The 23,347-nt window shown below is 42.3% G+C and overlaps 10 protein-coding genes across 10 annotated transcripts; 7 read left to right on the forward strand and 3 right to left on the reverse strand.

The window, feature by feature from the left end:
- Positions 1–52: 52 nt before the first annotated feature.
- Positions 53–1,363, reverse strand: EAE98_003078 (uncharacterized protein; the record flags this gene model as incomplete). Its single annotated transcript, XM_038950698.1, has 1 exon — positions 53–1,363. The coding sequence occupies one exon, from the start codon at positions 1,361–1,363 to the stop codon at positions 53–55; it is 1,311 nt and encodes a 436-aa protein (XP_038813227.1).
- An 819-nt stretch (positions 1,364–2,182) lies between these two features.
- EAE98_003079 (uncharacterized protein) lies at positions 2,183–3,046 on the forward strand (the record flags this gene model as incomplete). Its single annotated transcript, XM_038950699.1, has 1 exon — positions 2,183–3,046. One exon carries the CDS (start codon positions 2,183–2,185, stop codon positions 3,044–3,046), a length of 864 nt encoding a protein of 287 aa, XP_038813228.1.
- An 817-nt stretch (positions 3,047–3,863) lies between these two features.
- EAE98_003080 (uncharacterized protein) lies at positions 3,864–4,472 on the forward strand (the record flags this gene model as incomplete). The annotated part of the gene is made up of 2 exons (XM_038950700.1): positions 3,864–3,943; positions 4,010–4,472. The coding sequence occupies 2 exons, from the start codon at positions 3,864–3,866 to the stop codon at positions 4,470–4,472; spliced, it is 543 nt and encodes a 180-aa protein (XP_038813229.1).
- Positions 4,473–5,028: 556 nt separating this feature from the next.
- On the reverse strand, positions 5,029–5,220 carry EAE98_003081 (uncharacterized protein; the record flags this gene model as incomplete). The annotated part of the gene is made up of 1 exon (XM_038950701.1): positions 5,029–5,220. The coding sequence occupies one exon, from the start codon at positions 5,218–5,220 to the stop codon at positions 5,029–5,031; it is 192 nt and encodes a 63-aa protein (XP_038813230.1).
- A 1,475-nt stretch (positions 5,221–6,695) lies between these two features.
- EAE98_003082 (uncharacterized protein) lies at positions 6,696–7,790 on the forward strand (the record flags this gene model as incomplete). Its single annotated transcript, XM_038950702.1, has 1 exon — positions 6,696–7,790. One exon carries the CDS (start codon positions 6,696–6,698, stop codon positions 7,788–7,790), a length of 1,095 nt encoding a protein of 364 aa, XP_038813231.1.
- A 776-nt stretch (positions 7,791–8,566) lies between these two features.
- EAE98_003083 (uncharacterized protein) lies at positions 8,567–10,021 on the forward strand (the record flags this gene model as incomplete). The annotated part of the gene is made up of 4 exons (XM_038950703.1): positions 8,567–8,758; positions 8,804–9,237; positions 9,392–9,519; positions 9,573–10,021. The coding sequence occupies 4 exons, from the start codon at positions 8,567–8,569 to the stop codon at positions 10,019–10,021; spliced, it is 1,203 nt and encodes a 400-aa protein (XP_038813232.1).
- A 612-nt stretch (positions 10,022–10,633) lies between these two features.
- EAE98_003084 (uncharacterized protein) lies at positions 10,634–15,356 on the forward strand (the record flags this gene model as incomplete). The annotated part of the gene is made up of 4 exons (XM_038950704.1): positions 10,634–10,677; positions 10,736–12,089; positions 12,622–12,701; positions 12,752–15,356. The coding sequence occupies 4 exons, from the start codon at positions 10,634–10,636 to the stop codon at positions 15,354–15,356; spliced, it is 4,083 nt and encodes a 1,360-aa protein (XP_038813233.1).
- Positions 15,357–17,675: 2,319 nt separating this feature from the next.
- On the reverse strand, positions 17,676–18,898 carry EAE98_003085 (uncharacterized protein; the record flags this gene model as incomplete). Its single annotated transcript, XM_038950705.1, has 2 exons — positions 18,576–18,898; positions 17,676–18,519 (listed from the first exon to the last, which is right to left on the reverse strand). Exons 1-2 carry the CDS (start codon positions 18,749–18,751, stop codon positions 17,676–17,678), a joined length of 1,020 nt encoding a protein of 339 aa, XP_038813234.1. The 5' UTR covers positions 18,752–18,898.
- Positions 18,899–19,798: 900 nt separating this feature from the next.
- On the forward strand, positions 19,799–20,398 carry EAE98_003086 (uncharacterized protein; the record flags this gene model as incomplete). The annotated part of the gene is made up of 3 exons (XM_038950706.1): positions 19,799–19,905; positions 20,070–20,241; positions 20,336–20,398. The coding sequence occupies 3 exons, from the start codon at positions 19,799–19,801 to the stop codon at positions 20,396–20,398; spliced, it is 342 nt and encodes a 113-aa protein (XP_038813235.1).
- A 901-nt stretch (positions 20,399–21,299) lies between these two features.
- On the forward strand, positions 21,300–23,035 carry EAE98_003087 (uncharacterized protein; the record flags this gene model as incomplete). Its single annotated transcript, XM_038950707.1, has 3 exons — positions 21,300–21,367; positions 21,436–21,551; positions 21,602–23,035. 3 exons carry the CDS (start codon positions 21,300–21,302, stop codon positions 22,633–22,635), a joined length of 1,218 nt encoding a protein of 405 aa, XP_038813236.1. The 3' UTR covers positions 22,636–23,035.
- Between the last annotated feature and the right edge of the window lie 312 nt (positions 23,036–23,347).

A 23,347-nucleotide genomic window follows, 5' to 3' on the forward strand; every position in this document is an offset into this window, starting at 1 on the left:
GGGTATTATTTAAAGCAAAATCTTTCTGTACCAATGGTGAGCAGCGCCTATATTATGATGAATACCATATGGGAACTGGCATCGATAATTCCGTTTGAGGATCGTTAGAATCTGACTTATGAAAGCCATAGGTCCCTGCTGGCGGGATGCGGTACGGTTCTGGTTCATTGGGCTGTTCTTGATAGCCTCCTCCAAACAACGAATAATGTATATGTTGCTGACTGTCCCATTGCATTGGAGGAGTTTGCTTCCGATAATCACTTTGTTCTACTGGGACATTGCTTTGTGTTTGCTGAACACTTTCCGGCGTTTGACCACTCGCGGCCACCCTCTCAAATAGAGCCGCCCGTTCATCTTGTAAGTCCTTCCTTTTCACTTCCAGAATTTTCTTCTTTTCCTTGACTTCCTCACGAAAGTTCATCAGTCGTTCATTGCTATTCTTTATCTCTTGAGACAATCGTGAGCGTGCTGCGACCACCTGCCGCTTGGACTTCTCGATATTCTCTTTAATTTTGAGGTCAGAGAAAGTTTTGTCGAAAATGACATCGGACATTAAGCTTCCTTGTGCAATGTTCATCGGACCCAAAGGTTGAACAGCTGGTTGCATTTGTCGTGCTTGAGAAACCAACAATTCTACCTGGGAAGAAAGATGATGAGCTTTCGCAAATGAAGATCGTTCCATCATACAATCGAATCCTCCATCAACTCCCCATGCATTAATATTTGATGATTGTAACGCATGATCCATACTCACGATGCATTGGTTCATGACGGTGGAAGCTTTCTGCAGGATCAATAAAACGTTGGATTCGGTACTTAGCAGTAATTGTCCCTCGTCGAACGAATTTTTGGCACGAGAAAGAAGATGTTCCTTCGTATCTTCCGTTGGGAAATCATGTGATGGACCAGAAAATATAGAATTATAAAGAGCATCCAACTCAGCTTGTGCTGCATTGTGTTCTTCTACCAAAGGTTTCAACGACGAAGCTTTGGATTTAGCATCTTGAAGTGTATCGTTCAGATGACTCAAATGACGCTTGGCTTCCAACTCTTTTTGGATTGCATTCAACCATTCTCGGTGCTCTTGCTCTCCCGCCTCGATAAATTTGTCTTTTCTCCCACGTAATTTGTACGCCAGACGTTTGACAGTGGAGCCTTGATATTCGTCGTAGTCTTGGTGTTCCTTTGCACTAGCTGCAACCAAAGTTCTTACTCGCTGTTCTTGCTGGGAGATAATGCTCTCAATAGATGATTGGTATTGTGTGATTTGAATGTAGTCAGACGGTGCATGGTCCGTTCGTGAAAGTATAGAGAGTAGATGCGCGTTTTGAGCAGCTGATGCTAAAATGTGTTGTGTTGCCATGGATAGCCCTTTACTTTGCAAGTGTTGAAAGCGCAAGAAATTATCAGAAAGGAGATGGAAGCTTTTCAATGTGTGAAGGCTACAAGGAAAGCGGGAGAATGACGCAAAATTGTGTATCTTCAGACCCATTCGAGCGGTTCGCTGTCTGCTGTATATTATGTCAGGGCGTATCCACTCACCGACATGATCGCTTTTTTAGCTGCAGAGTCAGCACAGCCTCAGCTTGTCTGCGCCTTGCGTTTGTGAATCATTCAGCAAATCAAAATCAAGATCAAGGTACGAGAACAATGGCGACAAGAACTTAAACCCCGACTTGTGATTCTGAGAAGCCTCCTTTGGTGACTCGGAATCTTTTGAATGTGGCCATTCACTTGCATAGTTCCACGAATACCATGATACGAGCCTCGATCATGTAAATAGACCATTGTCGAAACTTTGAATGAATATGGAGAGACAATCAACTTCCTTAGTGTTTTGAGGAAGAGAACCGCGCGCATACCACTTCACATTTTGTTTTCTTCCATGAAGCGATCTCATCTACTGGAGTAAAATCACAATCGATGATGCTTGCCAAGGTATTTCAATTGGGTTTGTAAGCAAAAGAACGTAAGGCTTAGCGAGGACTGTGTGTAGCCTTGCATGTTCTCAATCGGCAGCCTTATCTACATCTCAACACAAGCAAACGGCGTCGAACCCTTTCTCTCAAGCATCATATCTATGAATCGATACCCTCCCGATAATGATAATCTTTCTGCAAAATCCACAGGGAGATAGCTGACTCTATTTTCTTTCTAAGATTCGATTCTTCGCCAGAGGATTATGTCCGACATAACCAACACGACCATCGAGTCGAAACGTGAATCTGCCATTGAAATACCAGCGCCAAAACCAATCAATGATACTCGTTTGCGTCGATTTCTAGTGCTTGCTTCAACTAAAATTGCCAGACGAATCCCTTATTGCCGCCGTTATGGCCCCCTCAGGATATCTCCTGGAATTTGCGTCAAAAGCGGAAAATCCATAACTTTGGCCGAAGCATCAACCATGAAATTCATTGGAGAACATACATCTATTCCAGTGCCCAAAATCTACTGTTCATTTGTACACAAGGGAAGCACATATATTGTCATGGAAAAGATACGTGGAAGCCCCTTAGTGCATGGATGGGTACATCGGACACCTGAATCTAAAGCAAAGATACTTTCTCAAATTCGAGAATTAATTGCGGAGATGCGGAAGCTGACGCCGGCAACTTCAAAGATAGCCAATGTCGATGGCGGTATTTTGTATGACGGAAGAATCAATGGGCCTGCACAATTTGGACCTTTCGAAAATACTAATGAGTTTCACCGGTATCTGCGGTCGGATGCGCCAGCTCGAGCTACCAACCCTGAAGGCGTGAATGAGCTTATAGAATGGCACGATGGCCCTTGGCTTGATCCACCTGTTTTCACGCATGGCGATTTGAGTAGCCTCAACATTCTGGCAGAAGGTGACAAAGTTGTTGGGATCATTGATTGGGAGACTGCTGGTTGGTATCCTTCTTATTGGGAGTACACAACAGCTATGTACGTCAACCCATACAATGAATTCTGGAAGGAGGAGGTTGGTAAATTTTTGGATCCGTTCCCAACAGCACAAGCTATGGAAGAGATTCGGCAGAAATACTTTGGAGATTACTGAGTTGCAGCTGCATTGATGTTCTCTACACAATTTCTATCTTCGCTATTGAAATAATGGTAGAGGTCATATTAAGCTCCGAGGGTTGGCACCTAATCTTTTCCTTTGGGCTATCTCCACGCCAGGGACTATGACGTCTGAATAGACATTTGAAGACCATAGGTAACTTCTGAAAGGGGGTGGGCGATATGGGCGATTGTCATGATTACACGCTTTTACGTTCTTAATTGAACCTATAATTATTAATATAAAATCAGGACATTGGGCAAAAGAGGTAAAGACTAATGCTATTCCCATCTATTGTTCCTGAAGATTGTCAGGTCCAACCGAGCTGAATGATATTTCTCTTCTACTTTTTGGCAAGTTAAAGTTGGAAAAATTTCCGCCAATGGATAACATCCATACCCCACACATAGGCCGTTGGATTAAGGGCAGGCGCCAGATCAGAAACTGAAAGCATCCATTGGTCGATAAAGTTCAATTGGCACACATGTGGCTGTTGTCTAATTACAAATGCTTATCAATTAGCGCAAACCAGTATGCTACCGCGGTTCCGCCTACTCTGTCAAATTTACCGCAAGGAAACATGCTTTCAAATTGAGTGGTGTACACGACGACGCCTTCGACATAAGGCTATCTTATGACACAAATGCCCCAGGAGCATTTTTGGCACCGAAATTGCGGCCTAATTCTAACACATTTCATACAAGAAACTCTTGCGCTCCATAAAGATAATTAAGCCAGGGAACTGAACCGTTCAGTATTCAAAGAGAATCCATCCAACTCCAATTTTCGCTGAAGTCAATCATCTTAGTCAATCATGCCTGCCGGTAAGGATCGTTTATATGTAGCGCTTTATGCGCGTAGTGGCAAAGCCGTTATGCCAGGGAAGGAGGACACGTAAGCTAATTGCCTCCGCGTCTTCTGAATTAAGCATAATTCAGCTAACAAAGTTGGCACGAGAAGTTATCATTGGGCTATCTTGGTCGGGCCTAAAAAGGAGGTAGAGGGATCAGAAGGAACACGTTTTCACGCGAAAGAAAGCTTGTCCGTCTCGTCCGGGAAATACGAATGGATATACGACGAACAGTCTATTCGTCTCATATCCACGCAAATGCTTTTGGTTCGAATCATGATCGCGAAAATCGAAGATCGGGGTCGTATGTTGCAAGTTTTGCGGGAACTTCCTTTAAGAAGCGGGACTGAAGGTTGGAACTGCGTAGGATGGGTTAGAGAGGCATTGGTGGAGTTGCAAAAGGATGGAAAAGCTTTGGGTACCGCTGTGGTTGACTGGAGTACGGTCCGAGATGCGGCTATGAATTATTGTCAAAGAAAAAAGGATGAGCATCGTTTTGACGGTGTCATCGATTGGAAGACGACCAAAGCGGCAACGTTTGACTTGATCGGTGGGAAGGAGGTAATACCTTAGAGCCTTATAAATAACCTTCACACAAAGGAGATACAGAAGGTAGGAGGACAATTACCCACCAAGCCATATCATTGTTCTTGTCTGTTAAGATCAATGAGAGACGCCCCAATATTGAAAGCATTCTGAATGTCCAAATTATTTTAAACATTCCAATGAGCTCGAATATCCAAACCACTTTGAAAACCCAAAACTTTATAAACATTCAAATCATGTGAAATATTAGTTGTCTTCAGATGAAACTCTAGATAGCGGCCAAACTCATGCTACCCTCACAACAGTGAACTCCAAGATCTCTTTCTCTGTACTTTCAGGCATAACCTCCTGATCTCATCGCAACTTCTCGATAGTCTTAAATTAAGCTGTCATTTTCCATTTTGACCCCATTTTTACTCTAACTTCATTGCACGATCCCTCAAATTATTCTGCATCATGAAGCCAGCGAACTTCATTCATCAACTGTGTCATTTTCTGGGGAAAAAAACTGTGATCCCGCCGACTTGGTATCCGACCACCAATGTTCCGACTTCTAGAAGGTCTACCAAACTCTTGGCCTCCGTTATCTGTCCCTCTCATGTCCATTGATGTAAAACGTAAGTCGCCCAAATGATATCCATTTCCTGTTTCGTTTCTTCGGACTCGAATCAAGACGTAGAATATCACTTTCGATGTAATCAGCATGAAACTTCTCGTGATCAAGAAATGTTTTGAATTCTAGATCCCAATGATCGACAATATCTAGCCCACACATATTGGTGGAGGGCGCACCATTCAACACAAATCTATGCGAGTTATGACCGATAAAAGTCCCCGCATCTCCCAAATTCGCTCCGTTTTTAAGACTTTTAGAATTGTGTCGCATTTAAATGGCGGGAGATGGTAGGGTTAAGAAACATTTCTTGTCCAGTGTACATGTGAGAACAGATTGCCCATGCGTTTTTGCCCTGAAGATGAAGGTCAAGGAGAGGTTCGATTATGAAGAGTAACAATGTTTTGCATGTGACTTACAATTGCGTTGACATGTGTAGAAGCTCAGTGGATGGGACATTGATGTAGGACTAAAGAAAATATCTGGTCTCTGGCTTTAAATTGTGCGTGGTAGTGGCAAGGTACCAGAGGATGTCAGTCATGTCGGAAATTCTTTAACCCATGATGGCTCAAGATACGTAGTGGAACCCATAATGGTACCTAGAATGGAAAAGAATCGGGACTATGTAGTATTCGATTGGTAGAGTTCCAACTATGATTTCTGCTTGGCAAAGTATTTATAGACGGAGGACAACATGAAGTTGTCCAAGAACGGTATCGGCTGTAATAGTACGTAAGATTTCACCCATTATTTCGTAGAACATGATTATTATGGGTTGATGGTACACAACTAAGGATGGATGTATATAGCATCGAGTGAGAACTGTCTCTTTACCAATGTCTTCCAGCCACCTACCACCTGGTAAGGTTAAGATATGAGATACTGATTGCGCACTTGCGCTGCATAGTTGTATATCGCTGTTACCAATATCTTTCCTGCCTTCTTCGGAACCTTGCTGTCTCAGGATATACACACATTCGGGGGTGTCTGAGGAGGAAAAGCAAACCCTTCAAATGTCCTGATCAGATCAGCATAGCTGTCAATCAATGGTGGTTAGAACCTTTCCCATATCACTAGAATGGATCAGCCTATCGACATATCAATTGGTAAGGTGCTGCTTTGGGTCGCCCTTCGTGTCCACTGCCGCTAAAGTACCAGTTGTCGCGATATCAATGGTGAATGGAGCTTGAGCTTGAGAATTTGTTCAAAAATGTTGTCAGCCGTTCCCCACTTTCTGCTGCCTCGGGTTATCCCCTAACCCCTCTCAGCCTCCTACATCAAGCTCGCATGCTCAACTTACTCGAACTCTGACCCCTCAGATGTTTCGTTATGATTCATGAAATATTGGAAATTAATGTTCTAACAAGCATAAGGCCTAGTGTTTTCTTGACTATGTAATAAATAATGGTTCCTATCTTCTCTTCTTCTTTCCTACTGGAATTCCCTTACCGCTACTCATGCAATCACTGCTCAGCTCAAAGCCTCGTTCTTTCCCAGCTGTGCTCTCCTTACATGAGCTAATATACGCACTCAATACGTGGACGGCTGCAGATCATTTCGAGCATTTAAATCCTCAGTGAGGTGCAACTTCGCGTCCTTTTTCAGTCCTCCATCTTTGAGACGGTTTATTTCGCGAAATGGCTGCATCAAACCCAGCTCCAGATGTTGCTGATATCATTCATCAATCACGTCCAGTAGATACCACAAGTCCATACGATGCCGGCTGGGTAGCAGGAAAAACGATCATTATAACAGGGGGAGCATCTGGTTTCGGAGAAGGTTTCTTCAGAACATGGGCAGAGCATGGAGCAAATGTAATAATAGGGGATGTCAATAGTGCAAAGGGGAAAGCATTGGTCGAGGAAGTGCGCAAGGAGACTGGCAGTCAAAATCATCATTTTTTGTATTGTGATGTAACAAATTGGCAATCACAAGTCGACTTCTTTCGTACAGCTACGGAGCTAAGTCCTACCAAAGGCATTGATGCCGTGGTTGCCAATGCGGGCATTGTAGAAGATCCCATGTCATTTCAGAGACCTGTGGGTCTAGATTTGCCGGAACCACCCAAGCCAAACTTCAAAGCCTTTGACGTTGACATGGTCGGAGTTATGTATACGGCACACTTGGCCATGTGGCATCTGCCTCGAAACCCCAGATCACAAACGGCCAAGGCATCGGCAATCCCTGGCCCAAACACACCAGATAGACATTTACTTTTGATCGGATCGGTAGCCTCAATTGCTCCTCTTGCTGGATCGGTAGAATATTCAGTCGCAAAACATGGGGTCTTGGGGATGTTCCGTTCATTGAGATCTACAGCCTTTGCCAATGGAATTCGAGTCAACATGTTATGCCCATACTTTATTGATACGGCTATAATCCCTGCAGGCGGTAGATTGTTATTGGCAGGCGGGGCGATGGGCAAACCGGAGGACGTCGTAGATGCCGGGACGAGACTCATGGCCGATACAAGAATAGTTGGTAGAGCTTTGGTCATCGGTCCAAAGGTTCGAGTTGATGGAGATTTTGACTTGTTACCAGAGACTTCAAAAGAAGGAAATGAGAAGGCCGTGTGGGAGGCTTATGCTGATGATTTTGTCGAACTTGAGGTTTTTACTCTAAGATTTATCAAGTTGCTCAATACAGTTCAAAGAATCAGAGGCTGGGGAGGTTGGATGCTTGATATTGCTAAAGCATTGATGTATCCCATAAGCTTCCTTAGGCGTCGATAGAATGAACCACATTGGAAAGAATCTAGTTGTATTCTAGATTGGCTTAGGCTTATTTGATTATCACCCTGAAATGGGCCATTTAACAGTGTCATGAGCCTACCAGGTAGGTATATTTGAAATTGGTGTGTGATTATTTTCGTCTGCGTCGTGTTAGGGAGTGCATCATGTTAGATTCATCACATAAGGATTACATGTTGTGAAGAGAGGCGATACACATTTTCCCTGATCTTGATCTTGTATTCAGAGTCAAAAGGCCATATACTTCGTTCAATCGTGCATGTATGAGCTAGGTTTGTATAAACATATTCAATGGGGTTCAGCATACACTCGAGTGAGGAGCGTGTTATCCACTTTGCACTTGGTATTTGGCCTACAAATTTCATTTCAACGTTTCTCATTTTCCAAAAGCCCCTTGTACAATTGAAATAGTTTGCCGATTGATTATATTATAGCAGTACCTATATCTCTTCCCTTCATTCTTTCCTCCCTCCACAACTTCAATAGATCATCGATGTCTCTTTCCTGCAAAACGTGGGGAGAAGGAATTCGGATGCGACTTCCCTATTCGTCTCGCCCACGACTTCTAAAAATGATCTGGTGCAATTTACATGTTCCAAATCTCTTCTTATGACGGATTTACATCGAGATCAATCATTTCTCTTGAAAAAGATTCACGACTCCACCAGTATAAACACGCTCGGATCTATGTAGCCGCGCCATACAAACTTTCACTCTCTATCTTTCATATTTGCCTGATCTTGTTTTCTATCGTCAAAATGTGGCAAAAAGAAGATCCATTTACAACTCCTGTAACTTCATCTAACCTTCCATACAGGTGGGCTAGAGCAAACCGTCATTCACGCTTCTCAGGCTTTCGTGTAACTCCAACAAGAATCGGGATTGCCATGATTTTCTGTGCTGGTCTTTTTTGGTTTCATGGAACCTTACGTAGAGTTGATGCTGCAGAGGTTTGCCCACCGTACAAATTTCCAGACATTACTGACATAATACAGCCTCCTTCAAAGTCTGTTGTCGATTTGAATAATAGCACTGTTCCCGGTGTCCCGTTTCAACCGATAGAATCAACAGCTTATAGAACTCCAGACTCCGTTGACGCATTCGCAAGCTATAAATTTCGGAACACTTGCAATATTTCTTCGCTTGATCTTCACGCTCCTTTTGGTCCATTATGTACAGATCGACAGTCTATGCTTACGGCTATGGCATCTGGTGGACGAATTGGATTTGATGCTCCATATATGCCTAGGACTTGTGATTTTCGCTGGTTCACATCGGAGGAGATATGTGAGATATTCGGAAGGTTTGAGAAAGTTATAATTATTGGGGATAGTATGCTAAGACATGTTACTGGATGCTTCAATATCTTTTTGAGAAAGGATATTGGCTATGGGGCAGTGACGGATTGGAATTTTAGTGTGCAAGAGAGGTAAGCATCATCATGTCTCGTCCCAAAATATACCCAGCATTTGAATGTTCGGGATCCTTTTGAACATTCTCGGGTCTGGTCTATTGTCTCCTACTTACTTGGTGCCTCTCACTTGGGTTTGAAAATTAGAGACTAATATACCGATAAAAATCAGGAAGGAGTGTTTTTGCAACGAACAATTTGATGTCAAATCTTGCTCAGTGCAAGGTATATATAAGACGTCAGATGTGGAAGCTCATGACCCAGGAAGCATATCCTGTTCAAACTCAGTCAACGTTATGAGTGAGTCTTTATCATCTCGAAGAGATGTCCAGGGCTAACATTCACAACAATAGTGGAAGAGATTGTCTACTTCAACGTTCCGGAAGATGAAATTGCCCGCCTTCGTACTGATCTTCTCGTTCGTCCTACTTCCAAACCCATTGCTATAATCTTCGGTCATGGTCTTTGGTCTGATCTTGACCTTCCGAAGACAATCCAATGGCTCGACACTTTGGTTACACTCATAGACTCTACAGTTGGTCGGGAGAAGTGGAAAGGTCTTTTTGTCACTCCAAACGCAGCAGGTAAAGAAAAGACGGATGAGTGGATTGTAAGTCAAGGCAATAAAGCATTGATGTTATATGAAGAGGCAGTGGGGATTGAAGCAGAAAAAAGAGGGTTAGAGCATCTAGGGACTTGGAATATGAGTATTCAAGCGAGAAAATATGATGGAGTTCATTTGGATCTGAGGGGGAATTTGGTAAAGAGCATGATGATTATCAATTGGTTGGCGATGTTGTGAGCAGGATGGAATGAGGGATCTTACATGAGAGGAATCACTTCAAGATTATCGCCATTGAAGAGTTTTTGCAAAAGGTATCAAGAAACAGTATTACAATCTCAACCTTTCGATTCAGATTTGACAAACGAATTGTCTTTTCGAGGTGACGGTGCTCTCGGAAGGCCAAGTAATTGGGAGTGATTTAGCGACCGTAGATTTGAGGTAAGGGATGAAGTTACATTTCCACCTCCTTAGGCCATCTGGTATCAAGTGAACCAACGCCATCAACCTATTTTTTGGAACTATAGTTCTTGAGTTATCAATACTCCCTAGATACCTACCTAGGTAGACTTGAGAATGTGAGATCTGATAGAAATTTAAATATTTACATCAAGTACAAACGAGGTTGTCCGTGCGTTACATACACGTCTTTCTCTTCAACTCAAACGCGTTGGTCGAATTGAGTAAAGGGATGAGGGGCAGTAATGGAATTTGATTTCTATCGAAACATTACATTTCCGTATGGATTTCTTGATCTTAATCTCTTTTTCTATTTTATTACTCTTGGATTTTCTGTATGTTCTCATCATACACCAAGTGTTCCATGACACCACAACATAACCTGACTTCAAAATGTTAATCCAAAATTCCAAAGATGATTGGCCTCTGGATGAAAAGTATGTGCTCTCACCTTGAAACGATAGCAATTTCTAATTTCCTACTCTCCATCATCAGAGCTCTTGGGACAGAGTTTGTTACTGTTCAAGTTGGCAAACAAAAGAAAGAAGTCGCTTTCCATAAGAAACTCCTCTCCAGTCGTTCCACAGCCTTCGAAAATCATATGAAAGTACTCAAAGAGAAGGGGAAATATCAATTCCATTGTGAACCGCGATTCGAAAACGCATTTTCTATCCTCGTCACATACTTATACAAAGGGTATGTCCCAGCGTGTCCTAACGAAGATGGACCCGGATCTAGTTCTTATGGTCGACAGATGAGAGAATTATACTATTTGGCCGAACGATTCGAAATCATTGATTTAATGGACAAGACCATGGATGCAATTCAGGCCCATGATTGTCGATTTGATCGAGACATCTACAAGCACATGCCAGAAGTCTACAAAAATACCACCAGGAAAAGCTCTTTACGGTATTACTGTGCTCTGAGTGCGGCGTGGTATTTCGGTCGCCCAAGCTCTCCCAATAGTCAGAAACTGAAACGACTTGAAGCTATCAAAGATAAAGCGGACATTCTTTACGATATTATGAAGTTGCAATTGAAATTCGAATCTAACATTTCAAATGCAAAAAGCGATTATCGAGTTCCTTCCGACGAAAGTGGACTTGGCCATTGTACTTTTCATACGCATAGGATAGGAGAGATGTGCCAACGACTTGTCTTACTTGCGTCTCCTAAATCCTCTCATGATAGCAAAACCCACGGGCAAACACATCCGATTAATATCAGGGACGGTGGTAATCGTAGAATGGAGGGTAAGACCAGAGACTTTCCGCAGAGATGTGTGAGCGAAAGCGAAAGTTCAGAAGTAGTAGAAGAGGGAGAAGATGATGACGACCTTCCCATCTTCACACAAGAGAAGGCTCGGCAGGTCAATGCAACTACTGTCTCGAAGAAGATCAAGAAAGAGGACGGTGACGAGGAAAATGACTTAAATCACTCTGCGAGCACAGTTGTCTCAGGGAAGAGACTGAGGAGTGAAAGTCCAATACTAGGAAGCAACGAGGATGTTATTTCGAATCCAGGAAAACGACCACTTGAAACCAATGATGAGGAAAGCTCAAGTAGGAAGCGACCATTCGTCATAATCAGCGGGAATATTTCACGAGATAGAAGATCTGAGCCTACTGGCCCTAGTCGAGGGGCACAGCAACAACAGCAGCGAATCTGTGACGCACTGGGCTTTCGCAAAGGCCATGATGACGATAGTTCAACCGGTATTAAGCCAAGAGCCCCAGTACTTTTCAATCAATCCAACGGTCAAATTACTACTATGAGAAACGATACGAGTCGTCTCACATCTGGCTCTATAATGTCGAGTTATGGTCGTGGCGTTGACACATCCAGGGTTAGTGCTTTCACATCTCACAATCTCAATTCTACTCCCACACCTCCCCAGATCTTCATTCTTCCACAAGAAACTTGTAGTAACTTCAACAGATTCTACCGGGGGTGCGATAATAATAAATGCAAGAGATTGCATGCATGTAGTATCTGTAGGGGGGGACATTCTGCTTTATACCATTGATATCTAGCATTAACCAATACAAATCTGAATCCAAATATATTGCATACATATCTCGTAAATCAAAGTGACCTCCTTAGATTTTTAAGATTTTTAGGTGAGACAAAATGTGATTGTGGCTTTTAGAATATTCGTTATTGAGAAAGAGATTTATCACATGCTTTCGAGACATCGGCCCGTGCTAAGTCGCGTCTCCCTCGATTGAACCATCCACCCCTCAATTTCACCCTTGGCCTTTCAGCCTTGCGTAGCTGAATCGAATCCACTTGACTTTGGATCTTAGCTCACTTCTATTGACAATTTGGATTGAATCCTCTCAATATTTACAACATCTCACTGATATCTGTAACTTCAGACAAAGTCGATCTCTATTGATTCTTCCACCATGGCTTCTGATGAGGCAAACGACAGGAACGAATGGCCTATAACTCCAGAGTAAAGGACTCGATCTCCCTTTGTATCAATTGAATGCTAATACTCTATAGCATTTTAGGAATTGAAACCGCAACAATTTGCAACGGTGGAGTCAAAGAACAAGAAATCACTTTTCACACCCGGCCATTGACTCGACTGTCTCCCAAATTTGCTCAATTTTGTCGCCGGAAGAAGCAAGTTGATGGTCGATTTACTCTAACATGCGCTCAGAATAAATATGATGCTTTCACATGTATTGCTCTTTATGCATACCATGGAAAAGTACCAAATGCACCGAAGGACATCGATCCAATCTACACCCAGCGTTTGAGATGGATCTATTATGTGGCTGAGGAGTTCGGACTCAATGATTTGATGAACAAGACGATTGATGCTTTACGAGTCTATGATTTCAAATACAAGCAGGAAATTCATGCTCACACCGAAGAAATATATCGCAATACTTCAAAAGGAAGCTTGCTGAGATGGTACTCTGCGGCATCAGCAGCTTGGTCTTGGGGACGAGAAACGGGACCTGCAACTGCATCACAGAGGGATAATCGCAAGAAATTCATTTCTTCTGGTAGGGGCAATCCGGACATTTTTGCGGACTTTCATCTGGTCGACCTTTTCCATCGGGATTATATCAGAGGTTTTGATACGGATTGGAGAGATGTTCATGATTCTGGTCTGCCAGTTTGCGCATTTCATTGCCATTCACCGGGAGAAACTTGTCATCGTACGGGAATTACGGAGCCGGCAGAAGTACCAGAGCATATTTCGAAGATTTTTGATGGGGTTGAAGATGCTGTGCTTTTGAATCGTTCGCAGATTATTGATACTCCTTCTGATCAAGATGTGCGTTCGAGCGCACGACAAAGTACCCCGCCAAGGTCTTCAGAGCCGGAAATTCTCCAGGCAGAAGATGAGAATCTTAAGTCTGGAGATAGAAGGAATAAGACTCCGGTGGCTAGTCGTGAAATGGTTCATCCAGTTGGGGATGAAGCAATCAATGGAGACCGAGAGATGAGTGTGCTTCAAGAGATCACAATGAAGAAGTCCACTACAGAGGAAATTTCAAAGCAATCATCAACCACTCCACTAGCTCCTATCAAAAATCCACCCTCAACAAGAGTTGTACCTCCAGGAAGCAAAAAGAGTAATCGATCGCAGAAGCATAGTCCAGCAAATTTCAAAAATGAAGCACCAACTGAAGATCTTTACGGGGCTTCTGATATTGATATGGATCGTGAAGCTGCAGAAAATTCCGTCGAACCAGGACAGAAAGTTACAGACTCCAAGACTTATGATGAGCAGCTGGCAAATGCATGGAGAGTACCATTGTCGTCATTTCCTCCACAAAAGACTCGAATTGTACCAGGTACCGTTGTTACGAACAAGCTTGGAAATACTGAAGGTTCTCAAGCTATACGTGATATTCTCGATATTCGTGATAGTCCCACTGTCACTGAGAATGGAATTTTGAAGGGGTCTTCAAGAAAAGGCATTAAAAAGAGAAAAGCCGTTGTTACTGAAGATGATACTAATCACGACGGTGACTCTGTCGTTACTAAGAAACCAAAAACCTCCAATTCAAGTCTTAAGTCTATCATCAAAACTTCTGTATCGCAAAAGGCTAATGGAAAAAAACCATCCAAAATTCAAAATTCCGAGTCTGAGTCTTCGGAAGAAGATAGTTCAGAGCGAAGTTCAGGAACTAGTTCTGAAATTAGTTCGAGTGACGAAGATGATGAGATGATGAATGGTTGGTCGACTGATGAAGGTTCAGACTCCTACGACGAAGAATCTATCTCTCAAGCTATTTCCCAAGTTGAGATAAACCAGGAGTCTGATTCCAGCGATAGTGATACCGATAGCGAATCCGAGGGACCGGATACAGAGCCATCCTTTATTGATTCCGGAATCCATTCTCATATATCTTCGAAAGCCACCTCTTCATCAGTTCTCGTCCAATCTCAACCCTCCTTCACTCAATCAAGTACTTCAAATTCACGAAATATACCTGGCGTAGCACCATTACGACCTGGGTATTGCCTTATCTACAACTACAAAGGACGTTGCAATAAAGCCTGTGGACTCCAACACTTGTGTCTAAAATGTGATCTTCAACATTCTTCTCTCCATCATCATCAATACCAGCCAAACTTTCGAGCTTCGAATAAAGATCCTTCGATTGAAACCTGCCGAGACTGGAACGCTGGTCGCTGCGCAGTCAGAGTTACAAATTGTACTCTACGACATATCTGCTCTATATGTAACGGAGGTCATCGAAGCATTTATCACGAGCACGACGATGCTTTTCCCAAGAGTGATAAACAGCGTCCTGATCGCACAGTAGGAGAATCCAGTCACTTCAGTCGAGAAGGCCGTCTTGATCATCGTCACTCACAGGCAAATTCTCCTCACATCTCAGAAAATTGGCCTGAAGCTTCTCACTCCTCGTCTCGTCGTCAACAGCATTATATTGAAGAGGTAGAACAACAAGATTCTGCAATCGAATTAAAATTTGCCTCGTGTCAAATGTGGCAACGGGGTACGTGTATTAGGAAGAGGACGAAATGTCAATTATCACATATTTGTGAAAGGTGTGGACAGTTGACTCATAGGACTGCGAAGCATGATACTTATATGAGTAAAACTGCTCCGCGGGCTTGATTTTTCCCTTGGTGATTGATGGGTTTGTTTTGCTGGTTGGCATATCTAGGTAGTTTAGCATGGCGAGTTTTGCTTAAGAGGGGCTTTATGGAAATCTTATTTACTGCGTCTTTTGCTGCTGTTGATTTTCTGCAATCAATAGTCAGTCTGATACATGCATTTTTCTATATTTCGAATAGAAAGGATTGAATTGGTGGAATGATATATATGAGAAGGTTACCTAGCGAGCCTAGGTACCTAGTTATGCATCGCGCGCGATATGCAAAATCAATATTTAGTATCAGTTTGTTTTTGATTTTATTTCATCTCTTCTTCTCGTCTCTTCTCTTAGGTATATCTCAAAATCCGAGAATCAAAATATACATACTCCAGATACCCAGCAAGTAATTAAAATTATGATCAAACCCTCTAATCATTCTAATTGCAGTCAACGATCTGGATGAGTGTCGTATTCCTATCATCGAGCTACCTCTGTAGTACTTAAGCTAATAAATAAAATACATTTCCCAAGATCTCTCCCCCAGCGAAACGAAATCCCAAACTCCACAATTTCCCATCTCCCACCCACGAGCCACCCCACCATTTCCACTCACTCGTACACCCTGAGACACCACACCACACCCAAACCCCAGCGAAACCCACTCATCTTCCTTCTCCCCACTCTATCAGCAATTTATACGATATTTACACAAATTACGCGTGATTAAGAATAACAAACTACCAATCAGGGGCTGTAACTCAGTGGTAGAGTGCCTCGTTTGCAATATCAACATCTCTTTGAAGACCTTGATGGTTGAAAAATTCGATGAAGTCCAGGGTTCGACTCCCTGCCGCTCCAGATCTTTTTGGGATTTTTTTGTTGGGTTTGTTGGTGGAATTGGATGGGATGGGTAGGATGTTGGTTGGGGAGAGGGGATTTTTGTTTTGGGTGGTGGTGCGTAAGAGGGGGGTGGTTTTTAGGCGGGGAAAGTGTTTGGGAAGAGAGGATAGATAGGGAATGCTGCTTTTGTGGAGGGAGGAGAAAGGAGGGAATAAATGGATGGATGGGATTGTTATTTTGGGCTTAATTGATTGCATTGCATTTAGTGTGTGTGTATTTAGAAATGGGGTTTGTTTTCTTTTGTTTTATTTTACTTTGATATTTGTTTTGGGGGTAAGAAAGATACCTAGCTAGCTATGCTATATTAGTAGAGAGAGAGGTATATCTGTCAACATCTATCAATCACTTATTTAGGTTTCTATTATTCTATTTTTGTGGTGGCCGTGTGATGATAATATCGATGATTTGGTTTAGAAGTTGTTGTTTAGCGATGTGGTTTTGAATTTCCATGTAGTATTGAGACACCCGATATACGACACACACGAGATGGAGGTTGATTAATAAAAATATGATCGAAGAGAGATAATTCATAGGTAGGAAGAGAGTTTTCTTTGACTTTCATATATATTCATATCTTTGAGGAGATGAAGAGAGAAATAAATTTAAACTTCACTAGTTCAAGTTTTCGGGTGGTATCTATCCACCTACCTATCTACCTAATATTTATCTACTCCATCTGTTTAGTGAAAAAGAATAAATAGAGTGAGGAGATATAAATTCTTGATAATATCATACATACATACATGATTCAATATATAATTGTTTATATTATCTAACAATTATCTTATAATAATCAAGACTTTATACTATCTCTCATATTGATTCGATAGTCAAGCGATATAAATAATACAGAACCTAATTATAATTCTACAACATGGTTTGCGATAAAAACGATTGATTATCCGGATTGGTGTGTGTATCCTGAGACGGATGGTTTTCTTGAAGTATATTGGCGATGGGATTTGTGTATGTATTTTATTATTCAGGATTTAGATTGCATGATCGGATATTGGAGCTTTATGTCGTTGATCTGATCGATAATTGAGAAGTTTTGGGATGTGGGATTTGAAAGCGTGGGATTGTCGGATGAAAATCTGAATTAATCTCGAGGTGATGGGTTATGAGTATGTGAACGTTGTGTAGGTCAGTGATACTGGGTATTGTATGCAATGCTTTCATTTTTGGTCATCTAGCTCTGGCTCCTCTCATCCTTTCCTCATCATTGAGATACTCACAGCCTCTCCTCTCTTCTTCTGCATTCTTCTATAGTATAGGTAAGCTAATCCAATCATCCTTATATATCCAATGCAAAGCCACTACCCTCTTTTGACAATGCTCACATTCTGCTGGAACGATATTACTTCAAATACAATTGTTTTCGTCATCTTGTTACTGATGTAGGCGACTTAGACTTTGTATCTACCATTGAAGAGCTGACTCTATGTCCCATCTTCCTGCGATACGTTGGGCTCGTCTTTCACAATGACCGCTTCGACCTTTCTTCTAGCTAATCTGTCGATGCTACTCTCAGCGCCATTTCGATCGCGTTGTCTTTTCCTCAAGACCCTTCCATTTGAGCTATCGCTGAAAGCTCCATCAAAATTTCGTGCATTGACAAAACTACCAGGAAGTCTGGGTGATCCGTCAAAATTAATGTGGAGGCATGGCTTGTTAGCCTCATGGCAATGAAATTCGCAAGCATGAAAATCATGCATGTATGTTCCGGGCCAATTGCAGGTATTGTATATTAGCTGAACTCGGAAAACATCAAATGCAAACTCGGGACATTCTTTTGCTGCGCTCAGTAACTTATACTCAATTGAATCCTGTGAAGCAGGTATCTCTTTCGCAGAGGAACGAAGAAGACAAGTGGTATCACAAGCACAAAGCCAACGGAGCTTCGAGGTAGTATTCGTATTCTCGTACAATCGTTTGATGTTCCATTCTTGTGGACAGCGCTTCATAATTAGTAGGTGATCCATGATCCTATCCTGCAAGAAGCTGACTTGGTATTTGGCTGCGACGAAATATAGCTCTAGCAATGCTGGCACCACCCCTATGGGAGTGGGAATATTCAAATCCTGATTTTCAAGGCAATAGATGAAGATCCCAAATTGTTCACATTCCTCCTCTACCCGGAAGCTGAAATCCTGGACTGACTCGGCGCTATTGTCGCAAAGTTCCCGGAAATATGGAGAAGCATCGTATAGCACGTCGTGCGATATTTGATATCTTTTCCTGGCTTTTCCAAGGACTATCACGGTCATTCTCGGCCCTGACTGTCTGATCAAGTTTATTAGACTGTGAGGTTGGAACAGTGAGAGGAGCATGTCACTGACTCTGCCATCTTTGCAGTAGGCTTAAGCGCCTCGGCAGCCTTCACTTTGGCTAAATGTTGTTTCCCCATATTGTGCTGCTCCAAATGGTGTTTTTTCTTGCACTGTATATCACAAATTTTGCAGTAATGGTGCTCATCTTTCTTACCCGACCTTCCCCGCAAAAAGAAGGAGAACATCTGATTGGGCTCTGGGAACAAGAATTCCCGGGCTCTGGACTGACGTGGTTGAGGGTCGGTCGAAAGGCAGCACAGGAAGGCAATGCTATGACTTTTGATAGAAGATACGCAGAGCTGCAAGTGTTCTGGTGTCGCAGAAATAAGCTAGAATATAATGATGACAGCTAAGTATAACTTGATGATTGGATATCGAGGACTGAAGATCGAAGTCTTGTATGTGGTAATTTTGCGATACAGTATAATGGAAAATTGCACCTTTTGTATACACAACTGGAAGGAGCTACGGGAAGGTAGATTGGGTTTCGACAGTCCCAGTCATCTAATCGGTCAAACTAGATGTAAGCTTCGAATCTTCAAAAATTTCAGAAACGCACTTTACATTCTAGACCATGAATGTTCCAATTGGATTTGGGTATTTGAAGTCTCTTTATTGGACTACAATCCGTACTCCTATAGACCCATAATGATTACCAGTTTTGTATGACACCACTTGACTCTTGGGCCTTAGGATCCGAAAGAACAATGAGGCAAAGCTGCAACTGGTAGTGTACGACAGGAACTGGCTCAATATTCTCAACAATGAAGGTACTCGATCCGCAAACTTATCATCTCCAAGACGAGACACAAAATGTTATGACCTCTAGCCTTTTTCTGCTACAAGACTTATGGTTGTATTGGATTCAAGGCAAGAGGGAGACCACTAGTCTTCAATAACCATACCTACCAAGCTATATGCAAAGGATAATTGCCTGTACACAGACTGATGTCTGCAATGGATGGACGTCTTGATGTAACAGTCTCATCGCTGGCGACACATAAGTGATATATACTTGTCATATAGATATCGCCGAATCGAATAGTCTAATTTATTCATCATCAGTACTTAGCAGTCATGCTATGAGCAATTTCTGATCAGCATATGTGGATTACCTAAACTTGAAGCCCCAAGATTAAGGCACGAACGATTTTCACAATCCTCTCAAATTATGCTGTTCCGCAACCTCAATTTCAGTGATTGCCTTAAGTTCAACTCCCACAGTTCTCAAGATGTCTATGTTTCGAGCCAAAAAGCTTGATCTAGGATGTTTTATAAACATCAAAGTCATTCGTGACCACACCAAGCGACAAGTGTTCGCTGAGCATGAGACTGAAAGGTATGTTTTCTTTCCTCCCAATTCCAGCTTGTTCAAGTCCCGTCCTCCTTTGAGTTTCAGTTCATTACATTATCCACTGTACCACATCTTGCACATTACTATTTGGCTCATGCAATTCTATATTGCAATTCCAATGGCTGACAGACAAACTTCCGTGCGAATAGACAAGCTCTTCGCTACATAATCCGCAATCTTTCACTTCCTCCTCGAGTTCGTTTCCAAGCACAGCTGGAATTGACTCAAATGCATTGTTATACAAGACCGACCCAAATTAGGAATAGATGCATCTTGGGAGGTAAAGGAAGAGGTATCTTGAGGGATTTCAAAATGTCCAGGGTATGTGCTTCTTCTATTATGGCTCCGGAATGTGAGGGATGTTAGAGAGAACGTAGGTGTGCGGATTATGCTGATCATATACCTGCGACTACAGTACAACTTCAGAATGAATGCGCTGTCGGGAGATTTACCGGGTGTTAAGAAAGCAAGTTGGTAAAGAATGTATACTTTGACCGAATGAATGGAGGGTGGAGGACAAAAGATATACGGACCTGCGAGTAAGCGTCAAAGAACCTGAAAGCTACGAGCCCAATTACGAATGTACGATTGCAGAAGTACTCCGGCGTTTGACATGTAACATATATGGGCATGAAGATGAGATTTACACTGGTACCGCACGCAAATCCAGAGATGGTGAAGTGGATAAAATGAAAGAAGAACAGAACTGTTCGACTTGTTCTATTTGGAAGTCATAATATAGCAATGGGAATTCTACGCATCTCTGAATGGAATTCTGTTTGCCAAATATTAGAGTCGTGCAAAGATCATATCTGGGTCAGGTTGTAGCAACACACGAATCTCAACGTCCATTCACATACGATGTAAAATATCTACACATCCATGTAGAGGGCGAAGGTCGATATTTCTAATGGGTAGTTGCCGTGAGAAAACGTATCGCGGCTGATATCATCAATCAACCTGCAATTTCCCGAATTAAGCATTTATTCTCATCTGTACTTGGTAGCCTTGCAGAAAACTTTCACTTCTTCTTCCGTCCTGAATGCAACCCTCTTCCATCTCAAACACAAACAAAGCACCACCCAAACACACAAACTTCAGATCCTCACCAAACTTCAAAGTTGAACACTTATTACCTACTAGGTATATTTCTCAAATACTTCGCGATATACAAATTCACTTTCATTTCTTTTTTTCCCTTCATTATCAAGTTTTGGTCCATTCATTCACTAAATTGGGTTTCTCTCACGACCCCTCTTCTCGTGATTTTTACCATCTTCTCAACTTCTGAAAATCTTCTCCATAAGTCAACGCAATTCAAATTGTTTACCATAACTTTCAACGAAACCCAATCAAACTACACTGCAAGATACACCAAGATGTTCCGTCGACTACCCTCTGGTCTTCCAAAAGACCCTAAATTTGAACCTACTCTTGATGGGCTTGGGTATATATACATCTCTCATATTGATACCTATCTTTTAACGGTCTCGAAGATCTCTAACTTGTACCCAGATACTTCATCAACGAGAAAGATGAAATTCGATCTATCGAGAATCCAAAGGCTTACTTCAAGTACTTCCTTACCAAAAATGATCGATATAATCAATTGCAACGTGAAGCTATGAATCGTCAGTTCCATTTACCTACAGTATTTCACTGAGGCTAATATGAAATCCAGATGCCATCCGTGATATAGTAATGGATCGTCTTCTCAGCCTTGGCCTCCAAAAGATCCTTCTTCCTCTAAATGTTCCGGAAACTTCTCCACATGTTCACATTCTAACATCTTCCAATCTCTCCACTGCCACTCGAGTCATCGTTCTATTCTACGAACCTAAGGATGATATTGGAGTTTTGGCTCATCGTGTCTTGGGTGGGGCAGGTGGAATCGATACTGGCTCTGCCGTCAACATGGTCAAGTATATCCAAGAAAAGGGCGCAGCTTCAGGTGAATCCGAGCCACCAGCCATCATTCTCGCCAATATGGGTCAAATTTATTGGTACCGTCGCGGCCGAAAGCCCGTCACCTTGATGACTTGGTCTGCATTACCTCAATCTAGTTGTGTCGAAAAAACCACCCGCCTTGATGCCATGAAAAATACAGTCCCGGGGAATCGTAATACAGATGAACATATCGATTACATTTTCAACCATGTCATCGAAGAACTTATGCCAAAGGTGACCAAGATCGATGTAATTGGGGTTTCTGAAGGTGCCATGGGCGTAACTCGTTTCTTGGACAACCTGGAAAATTGGAAGAAGTGGGGATCCCGCATGCAAGCTTTCGCAGCTTTAGCTACATGGTGGCAATCCATTGATTACAGGAATCCTCTTCTTCTCGAATGGATGCTAGCCCGTGGTCGTGTCTACTTGAACTCTCCTGAGCCGGCAGGTACCTACCTCGCAAGTCCTGATGGCACTCGACGTATCATAGCATTTGGATCTCCGGTGTTCAGTCTGAGTGAACCTTATTATACCGAATGTCTTTTGCCCAAAGGCTATCGTACGGTGGTTGACTTCTTTCATGAGGTTGCGGAATGGGACAGTCAAGGTGGAGAGTATGTAAATCCAACCTTTGTGAGAATGGATGATGGAGAAGAAGACTGCGAAGACATGGGCTTCGGGGATGAGGGATTCGGTGATGAAGAAAGACAGGATGGAGTTGAGCTGAAGATTGAGAACGGGGAAGTTGATAAGCGGGTTGATTTATAAGGTCTTTTTCATGCATTGGTACAGGAGCTACTGAGTAGACCAATGGTTTCCTACTTCTCTTGACGTATCCGACTGGATGCTGGGAGACAACGGAATGGTATAGCATAGAGGGACTGTTGGATCAACTGCAAACGAAGACAGCGGAATGATTCGAAAGGATGGTGATGACTTGTTTCAAGACGATTATTTCGATGGCATGGTTTGAAGCCATTGAAGTCAAGGGGAAAATTACAGCAAAAAGCCATCAGATGTACTAGGAAAAGCAGCGACTTGCATATATCAATGATCAAAGATTACAATATGATCATCCTGTGACTACATGATATCTATAAAAATATTCAAATGCACCTGTAATGAATCTTTGATATAAGGGACCCCCGCTTTGTGTGATAGAGCAAGCAGCATTGTAGGGAGTGCTTTGCTATGCTATGGAATATTAGAATTGAGTATATGAACCATTGTTGGTGTGTGGAGTTTCTCATATGAGTAATTACTATTAAACAATTGAACAAACTCAATTCAGAACATGAATGTACAATTAATATAAATTCTTCGATTTCTTTATCTTTTGGTAGTTTATTTCATTGCCGGTTGGAGTCGATGTTATGCAGTGCAGTAAGGCCTCAAACCGGCTGGAAAAACTTGCGACCGAAGCCTGAAATTCAATATTTCCAAACATTCAACAGCTTCATAATTCAAGTGATACATTTTG

The sequence above is a fragment of the Botrytis deweyae genome (assembly GCF_014898535.1).
Source record: "Botrytis deweyae strain B1 chromosome Unknown BDEW_005, whole genome shotgun sequence".
Taxonomy (NCBI): domain Eukaryota; kingdom Fungi; phylum Ascomycota; class Leotiomycetes; order Helotiales; family Sclerotiniaceae; genus Botrytis; species Botrytis deweyae.